The sequence below is a fragment of the Pollicipes pollicipes genome, unplaced genomic scaffold (genome assembly GCF_011947565.3).
Source record: "Pollicipes pollicipes isolate AB1234 unplaced genomic scaffold, Ppol_2.1 Scaffold_4002;HRSCAF=4701_pilon_pilon_pilon, whole genome shotgun sequence".
Lineage (NCBI taxonomy): Eukaryota > Metazoa > Arthropoda > Thecostraca > Pollicipedomorpha > Pollicipedidae > Pollicipes > Pollicipes pollicipes.
This window is the reverse complement of record NW_023596420.1, coordinates 21,575,747-21,595,582: the sequence shown is the minus strand read 5'-3', so window position 1 is coordinate 21,595,582 and position 19,836 is coordinate 21,575,747. Positions and strand designations below refer to the sequence as shown.

The 19,836-nt window shown below is 56.3% G+C and overlaps 2 protein-coding genes across 2 annotated transcripts; both read left to right on the top strand.

The window, feature by feature from the left end:
* The first annotated feature begins 483 nt into the window (after nt 1-483).
* LOC119094226 (annexin A13-like) lies at nt 484-1,528 on the top strand. The gene is made up of 2 exons (XM_037217300.1): nt 484-738; nt 770-1,528. Exons 1-2 carry the CDS (start codon nt 484-486, stop codon nt 1,526-1,528), a joined length of 1,014 nt encoding a protein of 337 aa, XP_037073195.1.
* A 6,899-nt stretch (nt 1,529-8,427) lies between these two features.
* LOC119094225 (serine-aspartate repeat-containing protein I-like) lies at nt 8,428-18,363 on the top strand. The gene is made up of 4 exons (XM_037217299.1): nt 8,428-8,437; nt 10,410-11,012; nt 17,631-17,788; nt 18,238-18,363. The coding sequence occupies exons 1-4, from the start codon at nt 8,428-8,430 to the stop codon at nt 18,361-18,363; spliced, it is 897 nt and encodes a 298-aa protein (XP_037073194.1).
* The last annotated feature ends 1,473 nt before the right edge of the window (nt 18,364-19,836 follow it).

Below are 19,836 nucleotides of genomic sequence, written 5' to 3'. Positions count from 1 at the left end.
GCCTGATGTGGGCAGACCGCACCTTCCGTAAGCACACTCACGACTCGCGCTTCGTGATTTCTTAACGGCTGCCCCACAGCGGTGTGGCATCGAAGCCCCTCCCCCTTCCCCTCCGACGTAGCTCCGTCGACCACATTGTGTGCGAGGCGGTGTGGCATCGAAGCCCCTCCCCCTTCCCCTCCGACGCAGTTCCGTCGGCCACGTTGTGTGTGAGGCGATGTGACATTGAGCGGGACCGTGTGGTCGGCCCTCTGTCCTGTGTATGCCTGCCTGTCGGTCTGGGCGGGCCCGCTGCATCACCATGACAGTGTTGACGGCCGACCCAGGCCGCCGGTGGTGAGGGGGGGGGGGGGGGGGGCTCCGGGTCGACATTGATTTCGGCGGGACTGGTCAGTCCCTCGCCGACCGGCGGCCGCGGGTGCTCGACGGGTGGGTGCGGGGGCGGGTGCACGGACGGTGCACGGCGGCCGGTGGTCGGCGCGCATGTCGATGCAGGAGATGCCGGCTCGCGGCGGCAAGCGCAAGGTGAAGGGCCACGCGCAGGCGCGGCCGGTTATCAGCGCACCGCGCGGCACCATCAAACCGCACAAGAACTTCGACGAAGAGGAGGCGACGAGCCAGGCCAAGAAGCTGCGCCGCGCGCTGCGCAAGCCTGTCGACATGGCCACTGTCATCGGCATCCTGACCAAGTACACGCTGGAGGAGCGCAAATACCTGAAGCGACGTGTACAACGCGCAGTACGGCGGGTGCCTGCTGGACGCGGTGCAGAGTGAGAGCAACTTTAGCCTGCGCGAGACGCTACTGGCGCTGCTACAGTGGCAGAACCAGTACCTGGCTGACTGGGCTCACCGCGCCATGAAGGGGCTCGGCACCAACGAGAAGGCGCTGATCGAGCTGTTCTGCGGCCGCACGCAAGCCGAGATCCAGGACGTGGTGAAGACCTACCACCGGCTGCACGGCCGGTCGCTGGAGGCGGCGCTGCGTAGCGAGCTGAGCGGCGACTTCCTGCGCCTGTTCCTGGGCCTGACGCAGCTGGAGCGGCAGCAGGACGCCGTGGTCGGCGACAACCGGGCACGTGAGCTGGCGGAGGAGCTGTACGCCGCGGGCGAGGCGCGCCGCGGCAAGGATGCCGACGTGTTCGTCCGCATCTTCTGCACCACCGACTACGCGCTACTGCGCAAGGTGTTCGCGGTGTACCCGGAGGTGAGCGCGCGCGGCAGCAGCATCGAGAAGGCGATCCGCTCCGAGTTCGGTGGCGACATGAAGGCGGGGTTACTTACCATGGCCCAGTGCATCACCGACCAGCCCAGCTACTTCGCCGAGAAGCTGTACCGGGCCATGCGAGGGTTGGGAACGGACGACAGCACCCTCATCCGCATCCTGGTCACCCGCTCGGAGATCGACCTAGAGAACATCAAGGAGGCGTATCAGCTGCGCTATGGCAAGAGCCTGGCGGCGGCAGTGGCTGACGACACCTCCGGAGAGTACAAGAAGTGCCTGCTGGCTATCATCAAGTCCTGGACGTAGGCGGCTGGCGCACGCAGGCACCCAGTGCCTGCAGAGGGAACGGCCCTAGGGTTGATGTTCGCGGCCTTTGCCGGTCCGACTTCCGGAGGAGAGGCAGTGAAGGTGGCAAGAAAGGGCGGGTATGGATGGCTCGGGAGATCCGCTGGAATTGAGCCACAGTCTTTGTGGCAATATATGATTTATATGATCTATACAAGGCGATGCCTGAGACAAAATTGTTAGTTCCATTAACACCAACGCCGATAGTGCGACTGCAACCGTCTGAAAGGCGACTTAATCGCATGAGTCGCTACAGCGCGTTACATTCCATGGCTGTCAACGGTGAAGGCGCGAATCCCCGGCTTCCGCTGCCGGAATGCTGTCGCTTCACCAAACATCAGCAAAGCCGCCTCGTCACCGTGGCAATTGGGATTTATTGCTTCATAGCGAAGTGTTGGGCTATTTGGCGTTAGGGACAGCGATTGCAGCAGACACAGCATTCAAGAGGGTGGTGTGTAAACTGCGGACCATTAATGGCGTCAGAGAAGTTTGTCTGAAATTGTTAAATGTTGAGCATAACACGAGTTGTACCAAGTGGTAACAGATTCAATAAAGGCACAAAATCGAGGTGTTTGCGCTTGTGCATGTCATCAGAGGTCCGTGACAGTGCTTGTAAAACACGGTATGTCCTAGGAAATCGGCCAGTGTTGCCATGTGCAGACGATGGAAGTCAAAGCTTCGGTCAATACGGCAGTTGTATTTTTTTTTTTTTTTGCTAGGGAAAGTAACCAATGACCCGCTATAAATTCCAACTACTGTCAACAACTCGCAAGCAGCAGAATCGGCCATGGGGTGATCACTACCAGCACGCGTGAGTCCATCGATTTAGCTTGCCTTTTCACGCACGCTGCAGTCACGCCCCTGCTCCGTGCGGTCAAAGGACCCGACCGTTTTTCTTGGAACAGAACATAAGCCGCGTTTCCGTACCGTCTGACGGCCAGTTTTAGCGCAGGACAGGATCTCTCGGGTTACCGCGTGAGGTTTTTTGAGGGAACGCAACACACGCTGTCAAGCCCTCGTCTATGGAGCGGTAGCGGCTGTACTCGGTGCGCCGTGGGGATCATCACCGTCGTGAGTTAGCGGGATCATCACCGTCGTGAGTTAGCCTCTGCCAGGTGGGCTCTTGCGTTGGGATCATCACCGTCGTGAGTTAGCCTCTGCCAGGTGGGCTCTTGCGTTGGGATCGTCACCGTCGTGAGCTAACCTCTGCCAGGTGGGGCTCTTGCGTTGGGATCATCACCGTCGTGAGTTAGCCTCTGTCAGGTGGCTCTTGCGCGCCGTGGGGATCATCACCGTCGTGAGCTAGCCTCTATCAGGTGGCCCTTGCGCGCCGTGGGGATCATCACCGTCGTGAGTTAGCCCCTGTCAGATGGCTCTTGCGCGCCGTGGGGATCATCACCGTCGCGAGTTAGCCTCTGTCAGGTGAACTCCTTTCTCGGCGTCTGCAGACGAGGGATTCGCTCAGCACCCTTCCTTCCCATCTCAAACACTTTACATGCTAAAGCCCGACAGAGTGCGCGACCGGAGTGTTCGCGGAAAACTGCGGGCCGGTTGGTGTCGTTAAACTTCGCTGTAAGTAGCCTTTGATAGACCAAACAGTTTCAACGTTAGAGCAATCGCAAGCTTAGGCCTTTTTATCTCCGAAACTCTGCGTTAGGACGCTGTGGCAGAGATGAAAGCGTTATTGTGTAGACCGTGGAACGCCTGGTCACACACTGATAGCAACACATCAATGCGTGTCTCAGCGTAGTAGACCCGTCAGTGAGACACATGACACTGGATGCTGCCTGTCAAGCTGTATCAGATATCTGTCAATGTACGTGAGGCATGTCAAACTAGGTTGTGCAGGGCCAAAAGTATTGCTGTAAATAGTTTGTTTATTACGAGTGTGCAATCTGGCGCGGCCTCGGGTGGTAAGGCCCCGCTGCATACTATAAAATTGTGATAGCATGTCGTTTGATATGATGCATCGAGAAAATGTGGCAGCAGTCACTGAGATATTCTATGAAAACGCATCTGTCAGGCTCTTGAAATTGAAATGCCATTTACGTAATTCTAACAAAGTCATCACTCGTGGCGTGGGAGAGTCTCAAGATGTTAACACTTTGTGAGCAAGTGGTTAAACTGCAACTAAGGGAATTACAGTGTGATGCTCGTACAATGATTTAGAAGGTAAGTTCGAAAAAAACTTCCTATAACCTCCGCTGCCGTGAAAACCTCTTCCTGGACATGATAGGCCTCCTTTAACATGTTGGCTGGGGGGGGGGGGGATAGATAACCCCCGCCCCACTTGCAGTAAAGTCTCCAGCCCCCAGCCAAGGCAAAATCGTGTAACGGTGGGGGAGGGGGGGGGGGGCAAAAGTCACATAGAGTTGTAATTGATATGTTCAAATCGATCTGTATCCGTCTTTCGTCTGAAAGACGCATCTGATCACGTACAGAAGTAACATCAATAATTTTCCCGCGCGTTTCAGTCTGACAGGGTTAGACGGCTCCTCGAACACAGGTTACCACCCCAGCCCTGAGCGGAGCCCCTGCTTCTGCGGCGCCCTCGCCATCTTCCCCGCAACTCTGACGCTATTGCACCGTGTCCGCTAGGGGCACAGCCTCATAACAGTAATCGCACGGGGGAAGTGACGGAGCACTTGCCACGTTGACCGGACCCTGACGACGGCCCAGTGGCAACAGCCATTCGGCAACGGCTGGGTTTCACCGTTGCCGTGACGTGACCGTGACGGGCCGGCGCCGCCGCCTGTCGGGCTCGCGGCGTGACGCGGCGCGATGCAAAGGCCGCAGCCAAAAGCCGTCCGCCGGTCGATCCTGGGAGGGCGACCGCATAGGAGCCCGTTATTCACTCATGTGCCGGCTGAAAGCCGAATGTTGCGTGCTGCTGGCGCGTGGTTGAGACGGATCAAAGGTCAACACGCGGGCCCGCGCGGCACACTTTGTACAGGTTTCAAAAATCGGGATGGCTGGCCTGCGCGTGCTTTTATTGGCGCCGCGTGCGAATGCGGGCTGGAAAAGGCATGCATTTCGTTGGTGACGTTTATCACTGCTACGCGTGATGCAGATCGAGTTTTGCATGGGACTGCCGTGGCCATATGAACGTGATGGAGTGAGCGCGGCCCATATCATTCCTTCAATCGGTAGCCCTTCTCGAACTTAAGTGCCAGTAAAATCAAAATGATGGCGGGGCGCATTCCGCCGTGACGTCGATCAGAAGCGCGCAACTAATTCACTGCCTGAAATTAGGCCCTGCTGTGGCGTGCCGGATACGGCGGTGTGCTATTTGGACGCAGTCTGTTATGATCGCCGGTCGGGGGTGGCTTAGACGTATGGGCAAGGCTAAGGGTGTGCGAATCCATCATCATGTTGATGTGAGCGCTGCAATGAAATATTAACCGTCCCGATACTTGTTTAATTTTGACATGACAGAACGCGCGCCCGTGTTAAAGAAATGAAGATGTATGAATAAATGTATGTAAGAAATGTAATGTAAAGGAAATGTAAAAATACACATGTGAAAATTTTGAAGCAAGCATCGCCCATGATGAAAAAAGCTCGCTTATAACTATTGGTACACTTTAAGGTGGAAAAGACTGTCTAGAACACCAGTTCTCTCTATTTAGTAAATATGCTCCTCAATACGTTGTTATTTGATGTCATCGTACAACGCCAGCTATGAACGACTCGACAGTTATATTTTTCCTGGCCGTGATCGCCACATAGCCAATATCTTGACGAAATGTGGATGAAACGATTATTGTGTCATGGGTGCCTGGGTGACCTTGAAATAATCTGCACGAAATAGCCTGCTCATTTTCCCGGGCGTACAGCTCAGACACTAGAGGGGGTTTAGGCTTTAAGATGGGCGGGGCTGTGAACTGCACTGAAAGGTTTTCAAGATAGCTGGTTCCGTTCAAAACCTCATACAAATGTGGAACACTCCATATGATGTCATATGGCTACTAACTAACGCGTTGAGCAAAGTATGAATGGCGGATTGAGTGTCATTGCAACGGGAGAAACAAAGATATCCATGTGCACGGAAACGGGTGAATTCCATGTCGCAGTGGTTGGGGTACGCAATGGGTAGGCTAACCAGGCTAGTTAGTTAACTGCCTACGAAAATATGCCCAAGTTATGGTTAGCACCGCCGTCTCCCGTCATTGCCAATATGTCAAAATCCTCAAGATCCCGCGCTGTTGTTGTAGCCTCAATGGCCTCGAAAGCCTTTGACCACGGTTTCTCTTGGTCATGAAAGAGCTTTTGGTGCTGTAGCTCTAGCAGCTGTACTGGCCTTTGATGGGGCCGGCTGTTCGTCGGTGGCCGGGCCGGTCTGCCTTGCAGCTGCGGTGGTGCGGTCCACACGACCAGCCGTGCCTGGTCTCCATTTCGGCAACACCACTGTTGTGCGCAAATTAATGGGCTTGGCGGCCGCCGCACGCAGCCGGCGGCAGATCGGTGCTGAGCGCAAGGGCCACGTCGTGACGACGAACGCACCCCCATATCGAATAAAGTCTGCGCGTTACAGGCCGGCCAAAGTTTTGATGCGACGGTCGCGGCGGGCAGTACTTAACCAGAGCCGACGGTACAGGATCGACACTGGCGCTTGCAATGCACTTTGCAATGCAATGCACTTGAGCAGCAACAGAAATGTTAGCCTCCATTGCGTGCGGCGAAGGCCGGCACCAGCCCTGTGTTAGTCCGGTGTGTCATATGACATGCCGCCGCGTGTCAGCGCCGGTCCCCGTTGTCAGATGTTGTCGGCTCTAACAACACCTGCGGGCTATCGTCAGTGTGACACAGAAACGGCACCGGACGTTTCTGGTCTTCGCAACTCTTCTGTATATTCTGTCAATATAACCACTCCGGTGCGCTATGTGAACTGGTAAGCCCTGGTGAAGCCACCATATCCCCCTGCAACATACCGTACTCAACTACCGGTCCAAGTGTGTGAAAAAAACATTGAAGATGCATTGTCTGCACAACAGTTTTTATTTGCTGTATTCGTAAAGCTTAATGAACTCGCTGAAGGCCCGTCTATCTAGTTTCTGAACAGATTATAGGAAGTGATATGCAGCTGCGCCGTTCTTTTGTTAGTTAATAGTGCCCTTTTCCAACGATTTTCCTTTGGTTGCTCAGAAGACGCGTGTGCTCGCGTACCAGAATCGTAAATTGGCTTAGTCTTGTCAGCCGCTCAACGTCACTCAGAAATAGTGCACTAATAATGCCATATCTATGAACACTGATTGAACAGCAGGCTAAACATGACCGCGTACGTCTGAGCATCTGACCGCGTACGTCTGAGCATCTGGCTGCGTACGTCTGAGCATCTGACCGCGCACGTCTGAGCATCTGACCGCGTACGTCTGAGCATCCGATTGCGTACGTCTGAACATCCGACTGCGTGCGTCTGAGCATCCGATCGGGTACGCCTGAGCATCTGGCCACGTACGCATGAGCATCTGACCGCGTACGTCTGAGCATTTGACCGCGTGCATCTGAACATCTGACCGCGTACGTCTGAGCATCTGACCGCGTTCACCTGTTCATTTGTCTGAGGTGATGGCATGCTAGAAACACCAATATATATGTAGAGAGCATATAATGCATCGGTAGAGAGCTTCACCATGTATCGAGGCGAGTGCAGTCGAACAGGGAACATGGTTTGTTCGCTGTTGAATCTTTGTTCCTGGTGCCAGTGCTTTTCAAAGTCAGGAACAGCTGCTGTATCGGGTCATGAACGGCAGTTCTAATTTTGTAAAGCTAATGTGAGCGTAATTATGTCGCGACAATCGAGATTCACGCGTGGTTGCAGGCAAACTGCGATCTTAGCTGTGTTCAGCGCTTTTTAGGGACGCGATCAGGCGGGCGGGATGTTCCAAAATTTCAGAAACTAGTTGAATGAATGGATATTAGCTGGCTTACTACAGGTGGTTAAGCCACCCCCCCCCCCCTGCAATGCTCTGTTGCCTGAAGGACCATCTCATAACTCACGGGCAATGTGCCGGATAACCTACACCACCGGATAAGGTAATCAAATGATTGCCCACACCACCGGATAAGGTAATCAAATGAAAGAGCAAGACGCAACCGACGCGCTGCCACATTCGGTCTCGTGGGGCCTGTTTCAGAAGTGGCGGGCAAGGTGCTCGTATCCATAGGCGTGGGAACGTTTCAAAAAGTGGGGAGGGGTGGGCGGTGAGGATCAGGGTACATTGCGGGAACTTTTTCTGAGAAGGCAAGCTCGGCGACCGGGGAAGGCCGACAGGGCGATGACCAAGTTGTCCATAACATTTTCAGGAGGTGAACGAATGTCCTGGCTGCTAATCAACATGCTATATTACATACCGACTGCTATATTATTTTCTGGTGCTCATTATTATCTCCTCGAATCATCCATGCCATCCAGCACACAGTCTATCGTTTCTTTTAATTTGTCATGCGTCTTGGCATCATTGCGACCGGCCAAGCAAAGTCCAACGCGCGCGAAGACTTTTGCGTCCTTAAAGAGGCATCTGTCCCCACAATGAAAATGCGTGAGGGTGTCCCGGGTCCAGGCTGATCAGAATTTTGAAATCAGTTTTATTGCCAGATATGCCCCAAATTGAAAATAAATACATAAAATAGGGGTTGTCTTATAAAAGAGCAAATAATTCCAGATAACAAGCCATTCTTTCAGGTGTCCCTCCGCCGAACTATGCTCCCACCAGCAGTTGGGAGGCCCCATGGCTGTGGCCGGCTAACAGACAGAACGCAGCTATGGTTCCAAAGGTATGCTGGAGTTTGTCTTACAATATTTCCTTTCACCAGCTGTCTATAGTGGCAAATGATGCTGCTGGTTGCAACATGGAGCAATGCTGTTCGGTAAGTATAAGAGGACATTTTACATTTTCCCACATTCCACATTTCAGGGCATTGAGGCAGGCATCAGGTATGTTGAAACAAGCTTGCTTACAACTATTGATGTGCTTATAAGTGCAAAAGACACCACAAAGGATCGCCACCAAATAAAGTATCCCCACTTGGTAAATGCACTCCTCAATGCGTCATCATTTGATTGCGTCATGGAACATCTATGTGACTTGCGAGGGGTTCCCAAATCGCCCGTGCAAAATTGGCATCGTAGCTGCTCTGAAGCAGACGGGCAGGCTCACTCATGGTACTTCAATTTCTCCAAAGGTATCGTGCTACGGGGCGGCATTTCCAGCAAAAACATCGCTATGTGCGCCTTTTTTGACCATTGCTCGTAGTGTCCTTGTATAAAAATCGACAATTTTATATTTTTTCCTGTATGACATGCTCAGTTATGACGCTACCCCAAAGTTATTTGATCCAGTCTTATTTCCGGTTCGGACATCCGACCCTCTTGCCGTCTTTATCGCTTTAGCCTGCATCCTCGCGACTCTCCAATCGTCCGGGGCATGCCGCCTGCGTCAGGAACGAGTGAGCCGGGAGGCTCCCTGGGGGGGGGGGGGGGGGGGGGATCCCGACCGGGCGCCAAGCGCACGCTCCGAGGGGTTCTTGTGCCGCGGGTTAACACGCGCTCGGGTGCGGTCAACTTGACCTGACGGATCAAAGTCGGGCCATGGCTTCAGGAAAGGCACGTTCTGGGGAATCGTTCAATCCGATCAAGCAACGGCGTGTGAGACGAAGCCATACATCCCTGAGATACTTTCATGGGCGGCACAACAATTTAGTGCTCATTTCGAATATATCGATAGCAGGAACCGCATTATACGCCTTCCATGGACTTCTGACAGGTCAGAATAGGTCACTGACCTAAAATTACTCAAGGTCAACTTTTTGTTTTTAGTAACATACTGCCTGGCGTAATCTTTGTCACTTATCCAAATGCAAAGCTCAAAGCAGGCTTATATCATTCTGGTCATCATGACCTTTAAAAGGTCAAACAAGGTCATTGACCTTATCTGAGCGCGTGACATTTTTCTTAGAATAGGTGCCTAGGCTCTAGGGCCCTTTAGTAACCAACGTGGAATTTGACCTTGTTTGACCTTATCTGATCCTAAGGTCATGATCTAGGAACTTAAAAATTTGATCTAAGAGTGTTCACGTACAGGTCAACACACTCTGTGTATTTGGCATCTCTAGCTCTCTTAGTTCCCGATATCTCAGGGGGTCAAATTGACCCCCCCCCCACCCGAGCGAAGCGTATTCAACCGGCGACCCGGGGGCGTGTTAAAGCTCGTTGGTTGCCCCCCCCCCTCCCGGCACATGTAGTCCTGCCCCATTATCCATTCTCTTTCATCTCATAACCCAGAAGTGATAACTTCTGGTCGAAGGGGCTCTAATCCAGGCAACCAAACAACCAAAATCGTGATTGAAACCTGCATGAAGCGCGTCATCTTGATACAGGGACAATTGAAGTCTGTTGATGTTAGGTATCGTGCTCGCCTACGCCGGACGCGAATAGCTCGATGATGATGTCTATCCACGCCTTGAACACTACATGGCGAATGAGGTGGCCGTGTAGCTTGCTTGTGGCTAGCTTGCTAGCTTGCTATGCAGCTAGCTTGCACAAGAGCAAGCTAAATGCAAATCAGTTCTGAAAAGCGGGGTGGGAGCTAGTATTGCTGGCCCACCCACCTTGAAAAGTGTGTGCGTATGTGGAAGGGGAGCCTGGCCCTGTTATCCCCCTCCCCCACTGTTCCTGCACCCATGCTCATGTCATTGTTGAATATCAGTTATAACTAAGTAGTAACAAATAGCAACGTAAGAAACAGCACTGACTAATAATAACTCATGATCCGTGCTCCGTACGCTGACGTGGCCAGGATCCGTGATCCGGCCGCTGACGTGGCCATGATCCGTGCTCCAGGCGCTGACGTGGCCAGGATCCGTGATCCGGACGCTGACATGGCCAGTATCCCTGATCCGGACGCTGACGTGGCCAGTATCCGTGCTCCGGACGCTGACGTGGCCATGATCCGTGCTCCGGACGCTGACGTGGCCAGGATCCCTGATCCGGACGCCGACGTGGTCAGGATCCGTGATCCGGACGCTGACGTGGCCAGGATCCGTGCTCCGGACGCTGACGTGGCCAGGATCCGTGCTCCGGACGCTAGCGTGGCCAGGATCCATGATCCGGATGCTGACGTGGCCAGGATCCGTGCTCCGGACGCTAACGTGGCCAGGATCCGTGCTCCGGACGCTAACGTGGCCAGGATCCATGATCCGGATGCTGACGTGGCCAGGATCCGTGCTCCGGACGCTAACGTAGCCAGGATCCATGATCCGGATGCTGACGTGGCCAGGATCCGTGCTCCGGACGCTAACGTGGCCAGGATCCGTGCTCCGGACGCTAACGTGGCCAGGATCCATGATCCGGATGCTGACGTGGCCAGGATACGTGCTCCAGACGGTGACGTGGCCATGATCCATGATCTGGACGCTGAAGTGGAGAGCATCCGTTTTCCAGACGGTGACGTGGCCAGGATCCGTGATCCGGACGCTGACGTGACCAGGATCCATGTGACCAGGATCCGTGCCCCGGACGCTGACGTGGCCAGGATCCGTGTGGCTAGGATCCGTGCTCCCGTGCTCCGGACGCTGACGTGGCCAGGATCTGTGATCCGGACGCTGACGTGGCCAGGCTCCGTGCTCCAGACGGTGACGTGGCCAGGATCCGCGATCAGGACGCTGGCGAGGCTGGGTGCGTGACCGATGTCTCCGTGGTGCGGTGGTGCAGTGATGCTTCACCACTGGGTTTGTGCTCCTGTCACCGGCAAGCCGCCTCGGTTTCACAAGCCACGCAAGCCGCCGGCGACCTTATCAAAGGATCCGGTCATGGCTCGCTGAAGGGGGAGGGGGAGGGGATATGAGGAAGTCTGCGGCGAAGGGCCACTCATGGCCAGACGGGCATGTCTGGCGCTGATTTCTGTTGCTTTTAGACGAAATTCGACGAGGTGCCATCTGACGAATGCATCTGATATGGCTTGTGTTTTGAGTGGGCGTGGGTCTCGCCACATCAGGCTGAGGCTCGCTTGAACATTACGTCGCATATTGATGGGACATTTGCGGGGCAGATTCGCGGCAGTAACCACCTGGCGTCGGCAGCAAAGCCCTTATGTGAAATTTTTATGGACAGCAATCGTCAAATCTTTGGCTTGGTCTCATCAACCTAAAGACGTAAACCACATTAAAGCCTGCATGAAATTTTCAAGAAAGTTCCCTCCATATTCGACCACAATGAAAAACTTTAGAAAAATGTTCCCTCAAAATTGGACCGCTATTAAAACTTTCTTTCCGCAGGCGGAAATGCAATTTTTCAGCTCGATCTGGAACACAGCTATGATGCTGCATGGTCTCGCATGACAACTAGGCCCCGCTCCCAACTGACCGCACGTTACAGTCTGTGCGCATGCGTGGGGACATGACTGACATGGCTCAAGGCGGCGCCGGCTCCGGTAGCGGTTCGCGCCTAGACTTTATCCCAGGATAAACTCTGTTGCGGTCAAGCGCAAGGCTGCATAACGTTTTGTAGAGTAATTACGCATTTTCTACCCGGTTTTGGTGGACCTTTTTATAACAAAAATCGCGCCATGCGTCGCTGTGATTTGTTTATTAAATTTCATTAAATCGGGTAAAAAATCCAGGAAGAATTTCATACTACAATAAAAAGAAAAACATGTCGTGCTAACAGATTTTGACGCCATCAGTAATGTACGGAGCGCGTAAACCAGAACGAAGCCTGGCTGTCCAATCGCTATAGTACAAGCTCCCAAATACTCAGTCATCGTGGTGCTGGATGCAAGCTTTTCCCGTGAAGCTGGCGTGTCCTCAACCTCAGGTTCCGTACTGCCCTCGTGAAGATGGCGTGTCCGCAACCTCAGGTACCGTACTGCCCTCGTGAAGCTGGTGTGTCCGCAGCCTCAGGTTCCGTACTGCCCCTGTGAAGCTCGCGTGTCCGAAGCGTCATGTCCCGTGCTGTTACCGTGAAGCTGGCGTGTCCGCAGCCTCATGTCCCGTGCTGTTGCCGTGAAGCTAGCGTGTCCGCAACCTCATGTCCCATGCTGCTACCGTGAAGCTGGCGTGTCCGCAGCCTCATGTCCCGTGCTGTTGCCGTGAAGCTAGCGTGTCCGCAGCTTCAGATTCTATGCTGGCCCCGTGAAGCTGGCGTGTCCGCAGTCTCATGTCCCGTGCTGCTTCCGTGAAGCCGGTGTGTCCGCATTCTCATGTCCCGTGCTGTTACCGTGAAGCTGGCGTGTCCGCAGCCTCATGTCCCGTGCTGCTACCGTAAAGCTGGCGTGTCCGCAGCCTCATGTCCCGTGCTGCTTCCGTGAAGCCGGCGTGTGCGCATTTTTATGTCCCGTGTTTTTTCCATGAAGCCGGCGTGTCCGCATTCTCATGTCCCGTGCTGTTTCCATGAAGCTGGCGTGTCCGCAGCCTCATGTCCCGTGCTGCTTCCGTGAAGCCGGTGTGTCCGCATTCTCATGTCCCATGCTGTTTCCATGAAGCCGGCGTGTCCGCATCCTCATGTCCCGTGCTGTTTCCATGAGGCTGGTGTGTCCACAGCCTCATGTTCCGTGCTGTTTCCATGAAGCTGGCATGTCCGCATCCTCAGGTCACGCGCTGTCACCCGAGGCCATGGATCGGGGTAATACCGGACCAAGAGCAGAGCGAAATTAGACCGGAAAGAACAGCTTAATATTCAGGGAACATCGTCTGTGTGGCAGACAGGGAGGGACCAATGGTAAGAGGCTGAGTGAGCTTAAGCCACTCTAATACCCACTTAAATACAGAAGGTATGAACGGTCACGAAACTACAAATACATGCAAATATTCCAGCACGTCTTGATTAACCTCACGTCTACTTGGAAGTTGTGCTCGTTACGCAAATAGACCTTTGTTGTTGCCAATAAAATAAGGTCAATTAATATTCATGGTTTGAATGCATATTCACCGGGAAATAGAACTTCATGACTGTGCCTGGACTTTGGATCCTTACCACTGTGTTTCGCAGAGACATGCAGTGTTTCGGCATGGTGGTACTACCAACCGGCGCTGAATCGGTATCGCCCGTACTGGAGAGGTGTTTAGGCTGGCATCGGCAGCCGGTGCCAGCCAGAAAGGACACCAGTCGGAGCTTGCTGGCTCCGGGCTGTTCGTAGCTGGTGTGGTGCTGTACTGGTGGTGATAGTGGTTTTACCACAGTACCAACGCCAGTACCCATGTTTTTAAAGCAAATTTTGCGCGCGTGATTCGGACGCATCGATGTTTTGTATATGCTATAACTACAGAAATAAGTATAAACCAGGAAGTGTAATCGAATAAGAAATCTTACGAACGACATCAGCACGAAAAACAGCAGGGAGGCAGGCGAGCAGCAATGCTCTTTATAAAAAGCATGTGTCGCTAGCGAAAGCGTCCCAAACCGTGCCGGCAGCTCGCAACCGGAGCACATGCCCTGACACAACAGGAGCACACCCTCTGACACAACCGGAGCACATCCTCTGACACAACCGGAGCACACTCTCTGACACAACCGGAGCACACCCTCTGACACAACCAGAGCACATCCTCTGACACAACCGGAGCACATCCTCTGACACAACCGGAGCACACCCTCTGACACAACCGGAGCACATCCTCCGACACAACCGGAGCACATCCTCTGACACAACCGGAGCACACCCTCTGACACAACCAGAGCACATCCTCTGACACAACCGGAGCACATCCTCGGACACAACCGGAGCACATCTTCTGACACGACCGGAGCACATCCTCGGACACAACCGGAGCGTATTCTCGGACACAAGCGGAGCACATCTCCTGACACAACCGGAACGCATCCTCTGACCCCACCGGAGCACCTCCTCTGACACAATCGTCAGCTCATTTTCCGACGCGATGACTCGTAACAATCATTTGTAAGCGACCCCCGCGTTGCGGAGCCGCCTGCCATTGCGCCAGCTCGCGCGAGCCCTCCCTCTCCCCCGCTCTCATACGAAATCATCAGTGCCGCCGAGCGGCCGGTTCGGGGCACGGGCGTGACTGGATCGGACGCCAGCGGTCGCTGTCGCGCGAGGCCGACCGGAACAACCGGCCGTGAGCATACGGCACTGACGGGCGCCACCATCAACGGTCACGGCCAGCGCCGCGCGGCCACGTGGTGCGTCCTCCAGTGGCGAAGACCGTGCCGCCCGGCGCGGAGAGAGCTACAGTGAAGGGAGGCTGCGGGAGCAGACACAGTGGCGAACCGGAAATGCTTGGCTTAGAACTTGTCACTGTTGGTCAGGAACTGCTCGATTTTTCGCGACCTTCGATCGCAGGATGTTAATGCGTGGAGATGGCTTTTTCTTTGGCAGCTGGCTGCTGCTGCCTTTCACGGATCACCGCCTCCTGGTGGATTTCGAACTCCCCTGCAGACGCAGGACGCCTTGCACTGCTTTCTCCGGCGGGATGAGCCGACGGAAGCCAGCTCCCTCCTGGGAGAACGCGGCCGTGACAGTTCCGCGTGCTCACTTTCGTTTTCGGGCCGGACGGAGCTTCCTCTCCGTTTTTCCGTCGGCGGGCGGCGACAGCGAGCGCGCCGGCCACTCGGCGCGAGCAGCCGCCGTGACCTAGCGTCACCGGGCGTGACCCGACGGCCGGCGGCACGCAGGGGATGGGTCGCGGCATCAGTAGTCGCCGGGAGTGCGCCGCGAAGGCCGGGCTGGGGGAACGACAAACGGGCTAGAAGATGGCGGGCCGGAAGTGAGAACGTGTTGTTGAGAACGTTTGGTGCTTTTTGTGTTTTGTGTCGTTGGCGATTAATGTGAGCGGAGCGACATTTTTCGGGAAGCATTGTGAAGCGATGCCGGGGCAGTAACGCCGAAAGCACAAGGGGAAATGGCAGTAAGAACTTGGCTACCCTCCGGCTCTCGAAGCTGATGGTGCTGCAATCTCGCCTGTTGTTTTGCCCTCGTGCTGATGGCACTGGGACCGTGCTTGTCGGCGCTGACCCTACTGTTAGCCCAGCTGCCGTCGTCGGTTCCGGCCGGAGCCGAGGTCAGGTGGGGCCGAGCACCCGACTTCTACCATGGCAGGTACCGCGGCCGGCCCCTCCGCGGTCCGCCGCCGCTCCACACGGCTGCGCCGGTGCTGACACAGACGGGGCCGACCTCCCCAGCTCCGGAGCTGGTGCTGAGTATCAACTCCACATTCCTGTCGTTAGCGACGATCTCTGCGGTTCCGGAGGCATCGGCAGAGGGTCCGAGGACGACGACGGACGCCATTCCGCCCCGCACCGCGCCGACGGTCGACGCCACTCGGCCCGCACCCAGCGGTGAGGTTCCGGGCGGAGACGGACCTCGTGACGCTGCGGCTGCCGGGCGGGTCCCACCGCGCCTGAGCGACTCCCGTCTTCCGGGACAGTCGGGCTGGGAGGAGAGAAGGGCCGAAGGACAACGGCGGGGGCCGTCGTCAAAGGAGAACCCAGGAGAGAGCGGTGACGACAGTGTCGACAACGATGTCGAAGTGGGAACGAGAGCAGAGGTGAAGTCAGTTGGCGGGTGGAAGACCCACAAGTTTCTACGTAAGCTATGCCGTTGGCTGCGCATTGCGGACATGACCTGCAATTATGATATAACGATAGTAACAACTTGATCGAGACTGGCGTTGGTGCCGTAGGCACCGTGCGTTCTCTGTACATATGTAACTTCTGCTGTTCAGGTGCCTCACCTCCGGCCCACTGGTACACAAGGTACTTCTAAAGTCACTTCTGTATTTGACACGCGTCACAGGCACTCGCCACAGTCCGTCCCGCCGGCGCGTCCGCCCCCGCGCCGGCGGCTCTCACTCTTCTCCTTGTCACCGCCTCCTCTCCTGACTCTCGCGGCTGCGTCCCTCGCACGGGGCGCCTGGGACGGGAGGAGGGGAACACGATCGCCTCGAAGCGGCGCTCGCCACACTACGCAAACATTCACTGACTATCACATGGGTGTTTTCTGACACCCCACACATACCTTCGCTACCTATGGGATTGCAGCCGCATCTACAACGCCTCGGACCTGTCGCCACTAACCCAACCTCACATCACCCCCTCACTCCGTTCCACGGCCGAGTTGACCCCACCTCCTCCTCCCGCTGCTGGCCTCTCTTCAACTCTCCAGACCTGTCGCTGACCTTCCCTGACCTCGCCAAACCTGTGGCTGCTAACATTCCAGGATCTCCCAAACCTGTAACTGCTGACCTTCCTTGATCTTCCCAAACTCGCGGCTGTTGACCTTCCCTGACCTCTTCAGGAATATAACTGCCATACCCCTCACCTCCCCAGACCTACCATTGCTAACCTCTGCTGACCTCAGGTCTGTCGCTGCTGACCCCTCCTCCGCTCCCCAGCCCTGCCTCTGCTGACCCTGGTCCGGTTCACCAACGGCCCTTGCGGGTCAGAGGCTGGCGGCGGACTCGGCACCTGTCTTCTGCCGTCCCAGTGCGTCCAGAGGGGAGGGGCCGCCTCCGAACGCTGCGCACAGGGATTCGGCGTCTGCTGCGTCCGTGAGTACTCGGCTGTGGTCCTCCGTGTGCCGCGTTGTGCGACGGAGCACACGGCTTCAACTACATGGGTAGCTAGTAATGACTTGTTGGGTAATGCAGCGGAGGTACCCATCGCGTGCCCGGCGACAAGTTATTGACATTATGCAAGTAACAGTAACGGTTACACTGCCCAAGTTTACACAACAACGCACCGAGAGACCCGTGTGCTGCCCGCTGTTGCCTGATGCAAGAACTAAAAGCTCAAAAGTCTACGGACGCAATAGATTTGGGACGCGCGCGGGGGTGCAACACGGGCTGCTGGGTTATGATGCCCGTCAACATGGCTGCATCACCCGAGTGCTACAGTTGACAGCCGTGACGGTCCTAGCTGGCATTGCTGCAGTCGTAGCGCATCATTCCGCGGCTGCTGTACATCTGTTAGCTGTTGCATGTCCGCTGACTTGTGTCACTTTCCTCACGTCTAAAGTAAGCTGTCTGCAGACGTAACTCGCTCGCTGCACTTACAGCGGGTCGGTCGCAGTCATTGCGCGCGTGCCGTAGTTAAGCACGTCCGTTGCAGTGACCGGATCGTGCGGCGGTGCCACGGAGCACAACAACACGTACTTCGTGAACCCCGAGCACCCGGCGGCAGGCGAGGCGGTCCGCGCGTGCGCCTTCACGGTCCAGAAGGCGGCGCCGGATGTCACGCAGGTCCGGTTGGACCTGGTCCAGTTCGAGGTACGTACGTCCTCACACCGGTCCCCGGCGGATCAGAGACGGAGGCGGCTCGGGCGGTAGCTGTGTGCGCATGTGCATGTGCGTGCGTGCGTGTGCGTACATGCGTACGCACGTATGCGTGTACGTGCGCGTGAGTGCCTGCGTGCACGCGTGCTTGTGAACATATTTAGATATTGTGGATGCAAGCAAACCGCAATGATATCAGACATTCCACATCCGCAAGCGGCCACCTAAGACCCAGCACGCTCGCTTCGATCCACACACGTCGCAGAAATAGATATATATTGCGATAAAATAGAGTGGGATGCATCACAAGTCGCGTGAAAACATGGCGTGTAGTCACAATAGGGACGCGATGCGAGGCAGCGGGCTGGGGCCCGGCGCAGCGCACGCGGCCGGACGTCCGTTGACGGTGCGACGGCCCCCGCTCACGCTGGTTCGGCCGGGAGCACCCGCGGCCGACCAGAGTGCCGGATCGGCCTCGCTGCGGCACGGGGGTCCGCCTCACTCTTCTCACCGAGCACAACAAGGCGGACGGCGTGCGTGAGTCGCGTGTGCCCCAGAGCTCGCAGTGAGGGACACCTGGTCGGGCCACATTGGAGGCGTGCTCGCACGCGCCGGCCACACCGAAGGCGTCCTCTGAGGCGCCGGCCACACCGGACGCGTGCTCTCACGCGTCAGCCACACCGAAGGCGTGCTCTCACGCGCCGGCCACACCGGACGCGTGCTCTCACGCGCCGGCCACACCGAAGGCGTCCTCTGAGGCGCCGGCCACACCGGACGCGTGCTCTCACGCGTCAGCCACACCGAAGGCGTGCTCTCACGCGCCGGCCACACCGGGGGTGTGCTCTCACGCGCCGACCACACCGAAGGCGTGCTCTCACGCGCCGACCACACCGGGGGTGTGCTCTCACGCGCCGGCCACACCGGACGCGTGCTCTCACGCGCCGGCCACACCGAAGGCGTGCTCTCACGCGCCGACCACACCGAAGGCGTGCTCTCACGCGCCGACCACACCGAAGGCGTGCTCTCACGCGCCGGCCACACCGAAGGCGTGCTCTCACGCGCCGGCCACACCGAAGGCGTGCTCTCACGCGCCGACCACACCGAAGGCGTGCTCTCACGCGCCGACCACACCGAAGGCGTGCTCTCACGCGCAGGCCACACCGGGGGCGTGCTCTCACGCGCCGACCACACCGGGGGTGCTCTCACGCGCCGGCCACACCAAAGGCGTGCTCTCAAGCGCAGGCCACGCCGGGGGCGTGCTCTCACGCGCCGGCCACACCGGGGGCGTGCTCTCATGCGCCGACCACGCCGAAGGCGCGCTCTCACGCGCAGGGCACACCGGGGGCGTGCTCTCACGCGCAGGCCACACAGCATATTAAGCTTGTCTTCTCCCGCCCACTTCACGACTTTGTGCACCCGACGTGCCGAGCGTGCGAAACTAATGAATCATCCGGCTGAGGCAAACACGCAACTCCATCCACGGCTGGTTGGTCCACGTGCAGTTCAGGAACGCTGAACACTCCGGGGATCATTGGTCACCCCGTTCAGTTTCGTAACACCTGTGGTCCACAGACCGCCGCGCCGCTCCCAGCAAGCACGGCCAGCACACGCGCTTCCCCCGTACACTGCACAGGCTGTAGGGGAAGTTCTTTCCTAATCAGTTGCGCAACCTTACCCATGCGATTTAACTCAGGGCATGATGCTGACAGAGGTCGGCAAGGTTCGCTGCCGTCAATAGACGAAAATCAATATAACATTTGCAGGTGAAATTCCAATATGGCCGTGGAGAACCTAACTAGTTGCCCAATTGCACAAGTGACAAAGAAACAACCCCATCGCTTGGCTGAATACAGTGCGACGCGGCGAGGTTCATCAACAATCGCTATTTCTCCGGCTCTGACCGAGACGAACAGAGACAACCCGACCGCGGCAAGCTAGGCGGACCGCCACATAGAAGGATATTCCAATCACAAAGCGGAACGCAGCGAAAATGACCGTACAAAAAACCACCGTGCCAACGGCGAAAATAATCTTTCACATGC

Excerpts from the sequence above, each read along its gene's own strand:
- LOC119094226 (XM_037217300.1), top strand. The coding sequence starts at position 484 with ATGTCGATGCAGGAGATGCCGGCTCGCGGCGGCAAGCGCAAGGTGAAG. Across the intron at positions 739-769 it reads AGCGACGTGTACAACGCGCA|AGTGAGAGCAACTTTAGCCT; the intron begins GTACGGCGGGTG and ends GACGCGGTGCAG.
- LOC119094225 (XM_037217299.1), top strand. Across the intron at positions 11,013-17,630 it reads GAGCATCCGTTTTCCAGACG|TGACCGGATCGTGCGGCGGT; the intron begins GTGACGTGGCCA and ends CGTCCGTTGCAG. Across the intron at positions 17,789-18,237 it reads TGGACCTGGTCCAGTTCGAG|CACCCGCGGCCGACCAGAGT; the intron begins GTACGTACGTCC and ends TTCGGCCGGGAG.